This window comes from Anarrhichthys ocellatus, unplaced genomic scaffold, assembly GCF_004355925.1.
Source record: "Anarrhichthys ocellatus isolate YVR2014 unplaced genomic scaffold, GSC_Weel_1.0 scaffold107, whole genome shotgun sequence".
Classification (NCBI taxonomy): Eukaryota; Metazoa; Chordata; class Actinopteri; order Perciformes; family Anarhichadidae; genus Anarrhichthys; species Anarrhichthys ocellatus.
The window spans coordinates 115,043-130,492 of NW_022280137.1; the positions used below are offsets into that span (position 1 = coordinate 115,043).

The 15,450-nt window shown below is 41.2% G+C and overlaps 2 protein-coding genes across 2 annotated transcripts in view; one reads left to right on the forward strand and one right to left on the reverse strand.

The window, feature by feature from the left end:
* The window catches only part of LOC116399263 (uncharacterized), a 7,345-nt gene extending 2,850 nt beyond the window's left edge, over positions 1–4,495 (reverse strand). Inside the window, exons 1-4 of the mRNA XM_031876278.1 lie at positions 4,195–4,495; positions 2,804–3,100; positions 1,890–2,198; positions 66–173 (exon numbers count right to left, since the gene is read on the reverse strand). Of these exons, the coding sequence (XP_031732138.1) occupies positions 66–173; positions 1,890–2,198; positions 2,804–3,100; positions 4,195–4,282 (802 nt within the window). The 5' untranslated portion in view covers positions 4,283–4,495. The remainder of the gene's footprint in view (positions 1–65; positions 174–1,889; positions 2,199–2,803; positions 3,101–4,194) is intronic.
* klhl5 (kelch-like family member 5) overlaps positions 4,366–15,450 on the forward strand; it is a 45,248-nt gene continuing 34,163 nt past the window's right edge. The window contains exons 1-2 of the mRNA XM_031876277.1: positions 4,366–4,585; positions 6,642–6,705. Coding sequence (XP_031732137.1) covers positions 4,543–4,585; positions 6,642–6,705 — 107 coding nt within the window. The 5' untranslated portion in view covers positions 4,366–4,542. The remainder of the gene's footprint in view (positions 4,586–6,641; positions 6,706–15,450) is intronic.

The window sequence follows — 15,450 nt, forward strand, 5'->3', positions numbered from 1 at the left end:
GTGTGTGTGTGTGTGTGTGTGTGTGTGTGTGTGTGTGTGTGTGTGTGCGTGCGTGCGTGTCTTACTGCATGAGCGTCTCCAATAGATTTGTCCGAGCACGGTTGTGACTATAGTCAGCATCACCACACACAGCAGAACTAGCCAGAGCGCCCTGAACACACAGAACCACTCATCTGGAGCACAGAGAGGGATTTACACAGAGACTGTAACACTTTTAACAATTAATCTCACCCACACTCCTAACTGCAATTACATTTTAGATATCCATGATATGTTTCATGGTAATTATAAAGATATCCATGACAACATTTCTAACAACACGATATATTTAAATCTTTAAAAAGTATGGGTGGATGTTTTGACATTTATTAGCTAGACTGGATATGTAGTGAAGTTAACTGTAGTGTAATTCTTCCTATCGAAACAAATTTAGATATCCACAGTGACATTCCTCCAAGGAACTTCTGCCTTTCCTTTGCATGGTCTTTCAATTTCAGATATTCACAATTGTGTTTTTGATATCTGCAATAGATTTTTTTCTATAAAACTTCCCATTTCAGATGTTTACAATCCAAGTGTTACTATAGTCATAGCTGAAGTGAGGTATTTTGGCCTATTATTATCTTTTGGGATATCCAGAACAGATATCCACAATACACTTGTTGCTTATTCAGCCTAAAGTAAATAAACCCAAATAATAAGCAAACCTACACACTGCATATCTAAACCTAGTTAACAAATGAGTTGACAACTTTAACACACGACTTCTATCACTTACTCTGATTTGCAGAAAATATGAAAACCAAACAGTCAAAAGAGATACATAACCATACAAATACTGATTGAAATGTTTGGCATCATTTACAAATAGCTGCACGCACAACAGCAACAAGCAGCGTCTTAAAACTTCACATGAACTGTCTCTTTTCTGAATTATCACTAACAATCTCACATAGCTACCATAGGCCCAGAAATGCTCCAACCTGATTGGTAGTCACTGATAGGCCATCAATAAAACTGGCAGAGGTCAGTGAGTTTTCATTTCAGGGAAACAAGAAGGCTTTTTTCACAACCCTGTTGGTACATGTATACATACCAGCTTCCTTTTTCCCCGACTCAGTTGCTTTGGTCCCTACTATCAAGCCACCTGAACCTGAACCTTAACCTTTAAATCTCTGCCTGTCTGCCTGTAAGCTTATGTAACTTCATTTTATCACTAAATTACCAACATGTTCTGATTGTCTGGATTTGGGTGCTTTCCCTCGTTACAATGGACTCACTGACTCGCCTGACAAATGTATTTGGTGGGCAAAAGAGAGGAGAAAATATCCAGATTAATAAATCCAGAAATGAGACAAAAACGAAGAAATAATAGCAGAAGATACAGCGACAAATGGGAGCAGAAAGGAAAGGGAGAGGATGGAAAAAGTTTAGTGGAAAAGTTAAAGTGAGATGGTTTCCAGCTTTTAACACACACACACACGCACACACACACACACACTGGAAAGTATGAGTTAGTCGTAGCTTGGGGGAGTGTTGGAGAGATGAACAGAAAGAGAGCAAGCCAGAATCAATACAGCCTTGTAGATACAGTAGATTAAGATGTACTGTTTCTCTGTGCCGTAGGATCCCAGAGTGAGGAAAGGGAAACGAAGTCACAGAGCTGAGATTGAAGTCAAGAGAAGAAGAATTGAGGAAAATTTGGCTCTATTGAAAGAAATGACTCCACCGTGGATGGAGAGAGAAGACGGGTTTGAATGAGATTGAATCAATTTAACCCAAAATGAAAACTGATTGGCCAATTTCTTCCCTCTCTTCTCTCCAATTGTAGAGTAAAGCCACGCTGACCACACAGGGGACAAAGAGCTCGCTCTCATCCTGACACCGACCTCTCTGTGTGCGTTTCCATGGCAGCTTTTCCTGCGCTGTTGCAGTCAAAACTGTTCGATTGGCAAGCCAAAGGAGACAGCGTCTTTGATTGGCCGGCTCCTCGGCGGGCGGGACAGGGAGGCAGCAGTAAAACGCCCTCCTCTGCCCTTCATCGTCCCTCCTCTCCTCTTCTTCCTCCTCTTCTTCCTCCTCCTCAGGTGGGCGGAGGTGTAAGGAGCTGTGATTGCTGCTGCCATACAAGGTGAGATTCAGGGTCTCTGTATCACTAAGCTGAAGCTCCACCGACACCTCGATGTGTGTTTTCAGAGCTGTGAATGGATAGATAGATGAATGCAGAGGTAACAGCCGAATAGACACATCATCACTGTGACCTCACGTCCTTACCATTCTAATTGTGACTAAAAGTATCTAAAAGTTATGGCTTAGTAAGTTGTGTCTTTTGTTAGCCTACAAAGCACAAACACAACAGTTTTCAGTGGCAGTTAATGTGAGTAAACTGTAGCTACAACCTGAAAATGAGATCGAGTAGCATAATGTAAGAAATGTTTTAAATTCATCGGAAATTAAATTAACAGATGTCTAACTGTACTTCACCAACTTCAATCTCCAAATAATAAAGGCCCTGATTCAGATCTGTGATGAGTACAATGCTGATGTGAATCAAAGTTTAACCGGGAGTGAGCTAGATAGATTTCACTCAACAACTTTGTAGCACTAGAGGACAAGCCAGGGGATCACCAAAGTCAGTAGGATTCATCCTCTGGGGGCCATGAATGTCTGCATAAGATTTCATTGCAATCCATCCAATAGTTGTTGAGATATTTCAGTCTGGACCAAAGTGTTGGGCCGACTGATATCCCTGTAGCCACATGGCTAAAAAGAACAAAATCGTATCGATATAACTGCGTAATACCTGAAGATGACATGTTTCTATGTAATTCTGCCATGTCCATATCCGCTTCACACATGAACCAGTTCTTTTCTGGGTCTTCACCGGCCCTCCCGGAGTCCGACTCAGGATCTGTCGCGTTGCTTTGATTCTCCCGTGTGCAGACCTGCTCCCACTTGCTACTTCCTGGAGTCCACGGAGGGTCACACAAATCCTCTCTCCAAATTTCAGCATCACCACTCGTTTCATTTCCCCCCTTCTCCAGCCGATTCCCTCGCTCACAGGGTCGGTAGGGCAGGCAGAGGAAGTTCACTTTTGATACTGAAAGGAGAAAAAGAACGAACAGACGATTCAGAGCAATTTCTCGGCGGGAGCCGGATTAGGGTGGGGAAAAAAAAAAAGCAAAGTGCTCTTAAGTCAGGAATCAGAGCGGGATCTCAAAATGGAAGCTATCGCCTCCAGTTTATGTCTGACACACAAAGACAGACAGGAGAGGCACAGACAAAAAGACGAAACCATTGAAGGCAAAGACGTGCGCGAGTGCAAAGCCTAAAGCAAGCTGCCTTCATAAAGAGAACAAGCTTTTCAAGGCAATACAATACAGAAGCACTTTCAAAGCAGCCTTCAGTCAGTGTTGTATGGAGTTATGTGGGAGTGTTTTTTCATGCCTCCGTGCTGGGCGACAGCCGTGTTCGGAGGCGTTATGATTTCCGTACGTCCATCTGTCCAGTCTGTTCTCGTGAAGATATCTCAGGCACAAATGTCCACCTGGACTCAAGGATGGACTGAATCCGATTTTAGAGGTCAACGGTCAAGGTAACTGTGACCTCACGTCCGTGCCGTTCTTGTGATATCTCACAAACGCCTCAAGCGAAATTGTTTCAGATTTGTCACAAATGTCCATCAGGACTAAAGGATGAACTGATTAGAATTTGTTGGTCAAAGGTCAAGGTCTCTGTGATCTCAAAAAACACCTTTTTGGCCATAACTCAAGAATTCATATGCCAACTATGACAATTTTTACACAAATGTCTAATAGGATAAGATGAAGAAGTGGTGACATTTTGGACAGACACGGGTGTAAACTGCAACATGACATGCAACCACGAGGCAGTGACTCTAGTTTAGCTCAGAGAGAAAGAAAGAAAGACGTTTAAACAGAGCTAACAAGAACAGGAAGGAACAGAACAAAGTGACTCAACAAAATAAAGTTTACTTCTTTTAACGGTAAACTTCTGAAATAAAGTTTGATCAAAACGTCGAAGAATAACACTTTTAGTCACAGCCTTTTTAACGCTTCTAAAGGCTGTGGACAATTGGCAAAGACACACACAAGCATACTATACTCACACACACACACACACACACACACAGAGTGGATAAACCTCCATTCGAAGTGGCTTTGGATGACCCACCTCTGTACAATGTGAAGAATTCTGGGAGGCAGATGATGAAGGCGAGGATCACGAGGATGAGGAGTTTAATCAGCGCTGCTCTTGTCATGGTTGCACCATGAGGTCACACAACACACTCCTTCAGGCATGACTTGTGGCTCGTGGTATCGGCTTCCCTTTGCTTGAGTTTAAACAAGCACAATCCTTCACACCCTGCATCAGAGAAGCCTGTCGGTAGAGTCTAAGAAGCCCGATGCGATATTACTCACAATTCTTGCAGAAATAGGCGAGAACGCAATGAGACGAATGTACAAAAAAATAAACCACTTCCTACTACGCTTCCTGTCATTTTCTCAGAAAGAGTGAGAAATGGAGGGCTGTAGATGCAACAAAGAGTTACTATCAGCAGAATGTAAGTAGAAATGCTGTGTCGGGCTGTGGATGATAGATCTGTCGTGTTTTGTATATGAGTGGTGTATATGGGGAGAGAGAGGTCAGCCTATTGGTTTAAAGCTGTTTATATGAAACAGAAAGAAAGAAACAAAGAGATGTTTCTTTATGCCTCTACATGAAACAACAAGGGAGAGGATCATCTATGGTGGACTGTACACACAGTTTCAGTAGCTGAGGAGGGAACTAACCTCAATGTAACACTCCTTTATGTGTTTTGAGAGACACTTTTACATGATTGTGACTAAAAGTATCAAAAAGTTATGACTTGGTATCCCTCTTTGTGTCTTGTATTTATGACAGATTGTTTTGCCATGATAAGAGCTAGAGATACAAATAGTATCAGATAATACATTGTAATTGTAAGCCATAATCATGAGAATGTTTCTCATAATAATTGATCTAATTAATAGGAACTACCTTATGATTTTTCAAAGTTTTCTCACAATTATGAGATAAGTTTGCTTTCTAGTTTCTTGCTACTTTGTATTTCATAATAATGATAAACTATCTCATAATTTATCATAATTATAGTTATAACAACATGTTTCAATGATGAGACAATACGTATTTAATATGAATTCGTAATTATGAGAGCATTTCTCACATGTTTCTCATAATTATTACATTGTATCACATAATTGGAATACATCATAACTATGAGAAGGTCTCTCATAACCATGTCATCATCATCATTATAATTGCCTCTTCTCCAAGTTGCAGGAATGAGCATCCACAGACCCGAGGCCAGCTGCCTCTCCTTTAATTAACGTTACCACACAGTGGAGAACCGATAAGTGTTTCTGTTGCTGCTGTAGAGGAAATCACTTCTCTGTTTATCTCTTTTTTTCCATTTCAGCCAATTCCGAAAAAGAATAAGTATTTTTCCTTTGTACCGCTTGACTTGATCTCTGTTGGGTGTTTAGTGTAGCTCCGATTTTTCGGTTGGGTTCCTGAGAGCCTCTTATCTTGGTAGACCTGGGACATGCGCAGTGTCTCAGACAAACACACACACACACAGTGATGAGCATGGCTGGCAGGTACAGCCTTATCTCCACTCCGCAGCGGCTCGCCTCTCTCAGAGCTCAGTCGGCAGCTTAGAGCGGGATGGAAGCAGCAAAAAACAAAAAAATCCCTTTTTGTTCAGTCAAAGCTGCTTGGCACTTGGAGCATCTCAAAATATCTTTGAGCGGATGGCTGAAATGTATTTACCACTGTATTACCTGTGATCATTGACAGACTTGTGGCATAAACATTGGCTGTGGGAGGTGCTTATGTCATTGTCTCCCCCTGCTGAAGTTTCCTTGAGCAAGACGCTACCTCCCTCCCAATGAAGCTCAGTGTGAGCTATTGTGTCTCGCATCTCAAGTTGCTAAACGGATTGTAAACAATGAGCAGCACATGGAGAAGGCGCCGTCAGATCGACAGCCGATTGGGTTCCGAGTTTGAAATGATTGTAAACTGAAAAGTCGGACAAAACAAAGCCTTTGAAAGCCTCAGGCCTACCAAGTGATACATCCCTTAATCCAGAAAGTAATCATCCGATTATTCACGAAGAATATAATATTTAGTTGGCTGATTATCAGACTAAACCAGATGTTACTTAGCAACAGCTTATTTTGATTTAGGTAACCAACAATTCATTGAAGAAGTGACTGCAGTTCAACCATGATGAACTGATCAATTCACATGTTGTAGGTTGCAGGTTGTAAACAGCAGACCTCCATGCTAAAGATAAAGATTTTGTCTGTGTCTTTATTATCTTGAATGATTAATTGGATCTTTTAATTAAACTGATTGAATCCACATGTCCTGTCATTCAGTTAAATATATGAAATGTATAAAAAAGAAGAAAAGAGTTTTTGTCCTTCTTTTGTGAAGAGCTTCTATGTTATCTCACAGCTCCACACTGATGGAAGAGTGTCAAAAGATAACAGAGGCGGGTGAGACGCCTGATTCAAAAAGCTTTTATTGGCTGCGGTGATGGAGTGAAATTAAAGTGTTCCACTTTTTTTCAGGGGACCAGCTGGAAACACCTCCAGGACCCTCGAGCCTCCTTGAACCAAGGTTAGAAAACCACAGGTATGGAATCACTCTTCTTTACCCGTCGTGTGTGTGATTAATAAACTGCTGTGTTCTCTGGCAAACCAGCAGAAACCGGAAAATCAAACCTGCTTTTAGTCCCACACAGGAGGAGCTGAACTTTCAACCTGACTGTTTGCTAGAAATCTAATAAATCATGACCGGGGTTTATTGGGGGAAATCTCCTGCAGATGGACTTGGAAGATGTATATTGAAGATTCCCGGAGAGAGTTAGGAAAGACAGCTCTGATTTCAGGATGTTATCCCCCCCATTTATCACTTTTCTAGCAGGACAGCCTAAGTATGGGAATGTCAATTGGCTTGCTGGAGTCCGAGTGTCTGTTGGTCCATTCAGAGCAAGATATCTTGACTTGACAAATAGTGGCCAGATTGCTATTAAATTCTGTATGGATGATGATGCACAGAGAAAGATATTGTGACCCACTGACCTTTCATCTACCACCACTATTAAGATTGATACCACTTCCATGTTTGTACGCCAAAATATGAAGCAGAAGCCAGGAGATGATTAACTTAACGGAGGAGGCTCCAAGAAGTTAATGTGCTCAGCCAAGAAATAGTCCCGCACAAAACCGCTGGTTAAACCGCAAATAGGGCATTTCACACTTGGGTTTTTGTATGGATTAAACCAGCAAATATTTAACATGTGGATTTGTGAGCATTGAAGTGCTGGTAGGCAGATTTTTTAACCTTTGGATGGGCCAGGCTAGCTGTTTCCCCCTGCTTTCAATATTTATGCTAAGCTAGCTAGATGGCTCCTATGTCATGATTAATGTACAGATATAAGAGTGGTGTCATCTGTTGGCAAGAGCCATCCCTTTACATTTTCTGTAGATATCTATGACTTTGGCATACCGTCAGACCATCTGACTCAATCAAACCATAGACATATATAAGAAGTGGACACAGTCATTGTGATGTCACCCATTGATTTGTGGACTTTGTGTGACCGTGGCTAAGTGGAGAGCAGGGCCATCCTTCAATCAGAGGATCGGCGGTTCGATCCCCGGCTCCGCTAGTCGCATGTCAATGTGTCCTTGAGCAAGACACTTAATTGCTCCCATAGCTGTGCCTGCGGTGTATAGATAGACACTGAATTGTAAGTCGCTTTGGATAAAGGCGTCTGCTAAATGACTGTAATGTAATGGACTGCTGTTTTGAAGCCTCGAGTTTGGAGATTTGGCGGATTACGGCCGTCGCCAAGCCAGTTTTTTTCCGCAACCAATGAACGGAAGTTGCCATATTTGGAATGTGGAGGAGTGACGTAGAGGCGCTGTATACGGCTCTGGTAGCGGCAGCGACCTGTCAATCACAGTAAGCCCGCCCTAAAGCATACTCTGCTTCATGGTCTATTAGACTCTAAATGGACCATCATTTACTAAATGAACATCATGCTGTATTGAATAAGACTTGAAACTAGAGATTGAGACCATAAACTCATGTTTACAATATTTACTGAGGTAATAAATCAAGAGAGAAATAGAGTCATTTTCTCATAGACTTCTATACAATCAGACTGCTTTTTGAAACCGCGGAGTCACAAGACACTCCCGCTTTGGCTTCACTTGGCAGAACTGGAGGTTGCCGCCTGAATCAAACATGTGATTTGTCCAGTAGTAAGCAAACAGTAGGCATCCATCACTTTTAATGCTGCCGTCAGACGCTCTAATGATGAACACAACAGTGCTGACTGGGTGAGAAGTGTGTATATTTGTGCGTGTGAGAGACAGACAGAAGACGGATGTTCTCCTCAGCATTTAACTTCTCTTCAAGTAGTTTGCTGAAAATGAATATTAACCATGAATCCTGTAAAGGCGTCACCTCAGACTGAAATCCCCTGAGAGATACTGTATGTGAACTATTTTTGGAGCTCTGCATTACTGCAGCATCTGATGCAGAGATTTGAGAGACTGAATGTAACAGCATGATGAGATTAGGGATTTAGGTACACGAGAGGATATTTAACAACAGACTTGAGTCCGCAGGCATTAGGTGTTGTACATTTGATCCTTCTCGCCATGCTCTGAATCTTGAGTATAATCCCTGGATCTGCTTTAAATGGACACAATGATGTTCTCAGATAGGCTGAAGCATCAATAGCTTCATTTGAAATTCTCTTTCATCCTTTACACCTTTTTTGTTTGTCTGTTTGTCTAAAACAGTCAAAGATGCTCCACAGAACTAATTAGAGGGTATTTGTCACCCACAGCTGTGGAACTTGAATGAGGTGAGATACTTGCTTGTTATCTTAGATATGGGTTGTACTTTTGACACATTTCTTAAGGTTTCCTTTCATGTGTATTGTTATGACAAAATTTCACATTTATGGCCCATATTCTGGTCCCAGTTTCATAACTTGTGGTCTGTCTTTTATTTGTTAAGTGTTGGATTATATTAAATACGTACATTGTTTTGATTTAGTATCTCCTGGGCTGCACTGATGTCGTATTTGAGTATTTGTGTGTTAGTGCTGCGGTTTTGGCAGCTTATCTTTCATACGTTGTCTGCCATGACCTGTTTGACTTGTGTCTCTGTTGTTATTTGTAATTATGCGTGGGCGAAGAAAGTAGTTTCTCCTCCGGGACATAATAAAGTCACCTAATGTAATCTAAACTTGCTCAGCTCACATTACGTTTCACATTTTGCATCAGTCATGCAGCTGAATGAAAATTCACCATGTTAATGAGACAAGGAAAATAACACTCCAGAGCCCATTTGCCCTACATCTTCATAAATAAAACTGACAAATTCTCATCTGACTTCTGCAGACTGTCCCATCTTTTTAGCCAAGCCAGCGTCGTGGCAACATTGGTTGGTCGGTCCACCACTTTGGTGCTAAGATATCTCAACAACTGATGGAAAGATTGACATGACATCTTGTACAGACATTCACGGTCCTCAGATAATGACCCCCTACTGACTTCAGATTCCTCTGATCTTTTATCTAACGCCATCATCAGGACAAAGTTTTACTTCTATCTAATGACATTCCCATTATCCTCAGCTGTATTCTGATTTTAGTGCTAATTGGCAAATGTATAAGCAAGTTAACACGCTAAACTACGTTTGAGAACGGTTTCCTGCTAACATATTGTAAACATAGTGGCAGTTTCATTATGTGCATGTTAGCTTCCTGAAATTAGCATTTAGCTCAAAGCATTGCTGTGACTACAGTGTTTCCCACAGGATGTTATGAGACTATGGGGAGTGGACCTCCAACCCTCTAGGAGGGTTTGGGGACATGCTCCCCGGAAGAAAGTTATACATTTGAAAGTTAAATGCAACAATCTGGTGCACTTTGAGAGCAAAATTAAAAGGCTATGTATGAAGAACTTTGTACTCTTGTAAAAACGTTGTGCTCTTGTCCTAGCAGTGGTGGAATGTAACTACGTACATTTACTTAAGTACTATACTTAAGTACAATTATGTAACTTTATACATCGTCCTCCCATGTACAAACAGAGGAGACAGTTTGCAAACAAGTTACTCATTTTAACCATGATTTATTTTCTTTCCTAAACCTAACAAAGCGTTTTTGTTGCCTAAACCTACATTTTTCCGGAGTGGCGGCACATCATTTAACCAAAGACAGCAGCACCACAGACCGATAACCATATCGGACTATATGGTTGGAAAGAAGGCAAACATCTCTATGGTCAATATCTCCAAAACTAGGCAACTCACACCAAAATCTAGATTGATAAAAGCTTGACAGTTAAGATGAAATATATGGATTTTGGGGTGAACTGTCCTTTTAATATGACCAGAATGTACAATAAGACAGAAAATACCTAAAGCGGCTAAATGAAGTAGAGTTTTTAGCAGCTAAACAGCCAGATATTTCCCTTAAGCTTAGGTAGAGACCAAAAGCGGAGCTAAAAGAGAGGTGATTCACCAGGTGACCAGAAACATAACTCCAAATAAATCATAATGTTGCTCCGTAACTTCTGCACGTGTAATTAAAGAACCTTTTTTTTGTAAATTCATGATATCAACTTAAAAGGTTCTAACATGTCAATGGTTGTGCTGCCCCAAATGGCCAAAAATAATCAGTAATTGCAAGTTAGATTTTCTCCTTTGGAAGCCAATTGTATTTAAAATATGCATGTTTAAATGGAACGAGTAGTGTGCCCATTAACAGTATATTGACTTCGTCGAAGGTACTTTCAAATGATGGCAAACAAGTTAAAGGAGGGACGGATAGGGAAGAAATAGAGGTTGAAGAGGTAGGAGTCTCTATATGTGCCCTGCGATGAACTGGCGACCTGTCCAGGGTGTACCCTGCCTTCGCCCAATGTCAGCTGGGATCGGCTCCAGCGCCCCGCGACCCTGAACAGGATAAGCGGTTTGGATAATGGATGGATGGATGGAGGTAGGAGTAGGGAGCATGTATTTCCATTGTAAAGAGGTGGAGGAGGTGGAAGAGAAGGAGGAGTAGGAAGAGGAGGGGGAGGGAGAGCTGTGATTTAGCGCTGTGTCAGCAGTAAGGCGTCATCTGGCTCTCCAGAGACGAAGCCACTGTGACACTTTATGACTCTTTATGGAGAAATTATGAGGTTTCACAAAGAGATTATCGTTATGCGCGAACCTTTAAAGGTGACAAAGCTTTCCAGACTCATCCTTGTCTTGGCTCTAATATCTCTGTCTGTCTGTCTGTCTCACTGTCTGTCTGTCTGAATCACTGCTTTATATTAGTCGTATGTGCTCTGAATACAGTCACCTTGAGTCTTTGTCTTGTCCCTTCCTCTGTGTTTTGTCCACGAAAAGAAATATGGAAGGGCCTCTCATGCCGCCTCTCTCTCAGAGTTTCAAGGTTTTAAGAGTCAGCCACATCTTTTCTTGTGTGTGTGTGTGTCTGTGTGTGAATGCATTGGGAGAAGCAGTGCTTCAAAGGATAGTGAAGTGGGCTAAAATGGGGGTGAATTTACAGGAAGCGCAGAGCCATCATGTTGCTGCATCTCTTTTGTATCCCTTCATGTTTCACCTTCTCCCTCCCTCTCTTCTCTCCTCTGCTGTAACCTTCTCTGGTGAGAAAATGCCATGTCAATAAAAGCTTTTTAACATGAGGAAAAATCAATGTGCTCCAATTGCACCTCTTTTCAAGCCTGCCAAACGAACAAATGGGCGGTTCTGCTTCTGGTCGCCGGGTGCAAAATGCAGTTTTGGAAATCCACAACCAGTGTGTGGCCCTTTAAGATTCTGTTTGACTTAACATGAACACTTTAAACTTAGAAGTGCTTTATTGGTCACAACTCACGCCATCAACTTTTATTGTCCTGAAAGGGAAAGCAGGCTTGCAGGCAGTGTTGCAATAAAAATGCATCATAAAACCAATAAAAACACAGTAAAAACACACAACTATAAAAGCTCAATAAAATGCATTATATACCCACATCAGTTGGTAAGATCACACAATCAATCTATCATTGAAATAATCAATCCAAGAGTCTTTGGAGTGATCGCTCCGGAGTGATAAAATATTTCCTTTTATATGAGTGGAGAAAGAAATGCAGCCCCTTTATTCCAAACACAAAAAAGCCACAAGCATTCAGTGCTGAATTTGTTGTTTTTATATCTATTCTGTACCTGCCGGCACCAAAAGGAGACATAGATGGCCACTAGTCGAAGCATCTATAGCTACAGAGATTTAAATTTCCTTAAGACATTAAGAGTTTAAATAAACACTAATGTTGCCACTTGTTTTTCTGGATGGATAAACGGACAACTGTTTGGTAACACGTTCACCAAAAAAACTTGAAAAGGTGGTGACATGTTAGCGTTGTGTTTACAGCTTGTTACACTGCCTCCAAGTGGTAAGAATAATCAATTATTAATGCTTTAAAGAGACAGAGCTGCTGTGCGTTCCAATACAAATACTACAATACCAGAAAAAATATTAAGTCTGTCCCAATACATAGCATGTCAAATGCTGTATGCCGAAAAATACCAGAATGTCCTACTGCATTCAGTCGCATTTTGCAGTATGCAAGCCAGCATGCTTTTCTGGCTATTCTGACCCACAATTCTCTGCGCAGCGGATATACAGTATAGAAGCAAGAGGGGTCAAATGCAAGGTGCAATGTTATAACAATAGACTGTATATAAGAAGTGGATGTCACCATGCCATCTTGTGGATTGCCATCTTGTTTTTTTGCAATCATAAGTGACAGGAGAGGGTGGAGCTAAGTACTGCACGCTGAATAAGACACTTCCGCATTGGCTTTACTATTCAGACCCGGAGGTTGCCGCCTGGTTATGACGAAGTAGTATGTCTCAATTAAATGCATACTGATTGCAACAGGATGTATGTTGTAAGGGCAGCTGCAGTAAAAGGAAAAAGAAGAAATTTGCGAAATGGAACGCAGTGATTGTCATTACTTCAGCCAGCTCCTAGCATTCATGTTATCTGCACTGCAGTTTTCCTGCCACCATATACAGTACCAACTCTCCTGTCATTGCTGATTCAGCCACTCCCTCCTGCACTGCAGTAACCCCTTTCCCGCCCCTTCCATCACCTGACCTTTTGCACCCACATGCTCACCTGCTCCCCATTTCCCTCATTAGTCTAAGGTCCATTTCCACTGATTCTCTGCCAGATTGTCAAGGTTTCTTATGCCTTTGCTTTCTAGCCGTCTGCACCTGAAACTGAATCTGCTCCCTGTTTACCTGTTTCTGTATTTTGACCTGTTGTCCATTCCTGACCTGTTCGCCAACCGTGTCTTCTTGGATTTGCTTGATTTTTCGGACTGCAATTCCAACCTGTAAGCCTTCATCCTGCCTGCTTGAATGCTGTCTGTTTTGAGTTTGAGTCCTCCTCACTCTGTTGCCAGAATTCACCGGCTGTGACAGAGATTCAGAGAATTAACATGAGATTACAGATATATGTATGGTTGCCCCATCTTAATCGATTAGGGGACTAATCGGTGCTTTTTGGTCTCTTTTTCTTTAGTTGATTAGTCATTCTTTATGCTTTATTCATGCTGAATGAATTATGTCAAAGAAAATAATAAACACATCTGTGGTAAACTCAGGATTTAAGGCTGCACGTTTGTGTGATTCTTTGTGGAGAAACTCAGTTTTACATACCTGTTGATTTAAATCAATCGATTAGCCGACAAAATCGTATGTGTGCTAGTTGACTTACAACTTCTTTGGCTGAGCACAGCCCTAGATATACTATATATTATTGCCAAGCACCATTCACACAGTTGCACGTTCACACCTGAAAACTGTCCAGTACAACCACAGTCTGATCTGCTGGCCACTGATTTGATTTGATTGTCCACCATGAAACAAATATGTCAACATCTGGTGTCATGTTTCGTTAGCATCATGAAGCTATTTTTTCTAAAATTTCACTACAGTCTGAGAAGAGTCATACGTACACTGAATTTGAAATGAGTCATGTAAACATCATATTCCATTTGGATATTCTGAATTAGGCCTTATTCCGAATGGAGCATTTTCTGATTAAGACGTGTGTGATATAACGATAATATTCGGGTTTTAAGAGCATTCTTTGCAAATGTAGACAGATAGGGATTTTTAAGGCATTTGTGACACACGGCCTCTTTCCCGTTCTAAACAAACCAACTAGCCAATAGTTCACAAAGTCAAAGTAGAGCAAGGACTTGGATATCAACATTTCTTTTGGACATGCGCAAATATCGCAACGTCGACTTTTTCAAGAACAGGGAATGAAAGAGAGAGGCTTATAACATATTTTAATGCAAAAGGAAAAATGGCACAAGTGGCTCCGTTCCACTTTCTCATATTTTGAAGTGATAAGCGACATGTTTGGGTTTTACGTTATTTAGCATATGCACGACTGCATTGGAAATGGGAACATTAATGGAATATTAATTTTCATTAGCCATGTATACAGCTTATTAGGAATATCGTGTTTTTCAGAATACCGGGCAAAAACCCAAATATTTGGTGCACGTAAACAAAGCCACAGTCAGTGGATGATCAGGGTAAAGATGATCTAATGCACAATGTCGCTCTGTGTGGTTTGCCGTGCTGCTGGTTTTGTTGAGGTTTGTTTGCGTTATTTGTGCCGTGATGACCCTGCTATTTGTGGATCTTTTTAAGCACATATACCGTTAGCACTTGATAAAAGATGAACACAACATTTCTCTCTCTCTCTCTCTCTCTCTCTGCCATGGTTTGTGTACGGTGCCGTATCACTACAGCTGACTATTCTTGTCACGTCTCAGAGCGGCTTGTACAATGTGAATAGAACAAGCCTCCCATCTAACGTTCTAATGGAAAGCAGCACACACAAACACGGTTTCTCATGCATGAGATCAAATGTTATTTTGGGAACTCTATTTTGGGATAATGTTATTCAGGGGTTTGTTAGAAAGAAGGAGCGAGCAGGTGTTTTTGGGGGAGAAAGCCAGCTGGTAGGTTTGACATTTCAGTGACATTGGTTTTTCTCGCATTTTCTGTGAAACTCTGTTTTGTGCTTTAGATCAAATAAATATCCTATCATACAGAGAATGCAGGTTGGTTCTGAATTGTAATTTGTAGTTGTTTTTGGTGTGAATAATTATAATCAAACATCAGAGAGAACAATCAAGCGTAAGGGTTTCATCGTGTCTCTTCGGACACACACACATCCCAAATGCCCTTCTGTCCTTCGATGATTTAATTCATTCATTCATTCATTCATTCTCTCTCTCTCTCTCTCTCTCTCTCTCTCTCTCTCTCTCTCTCTCT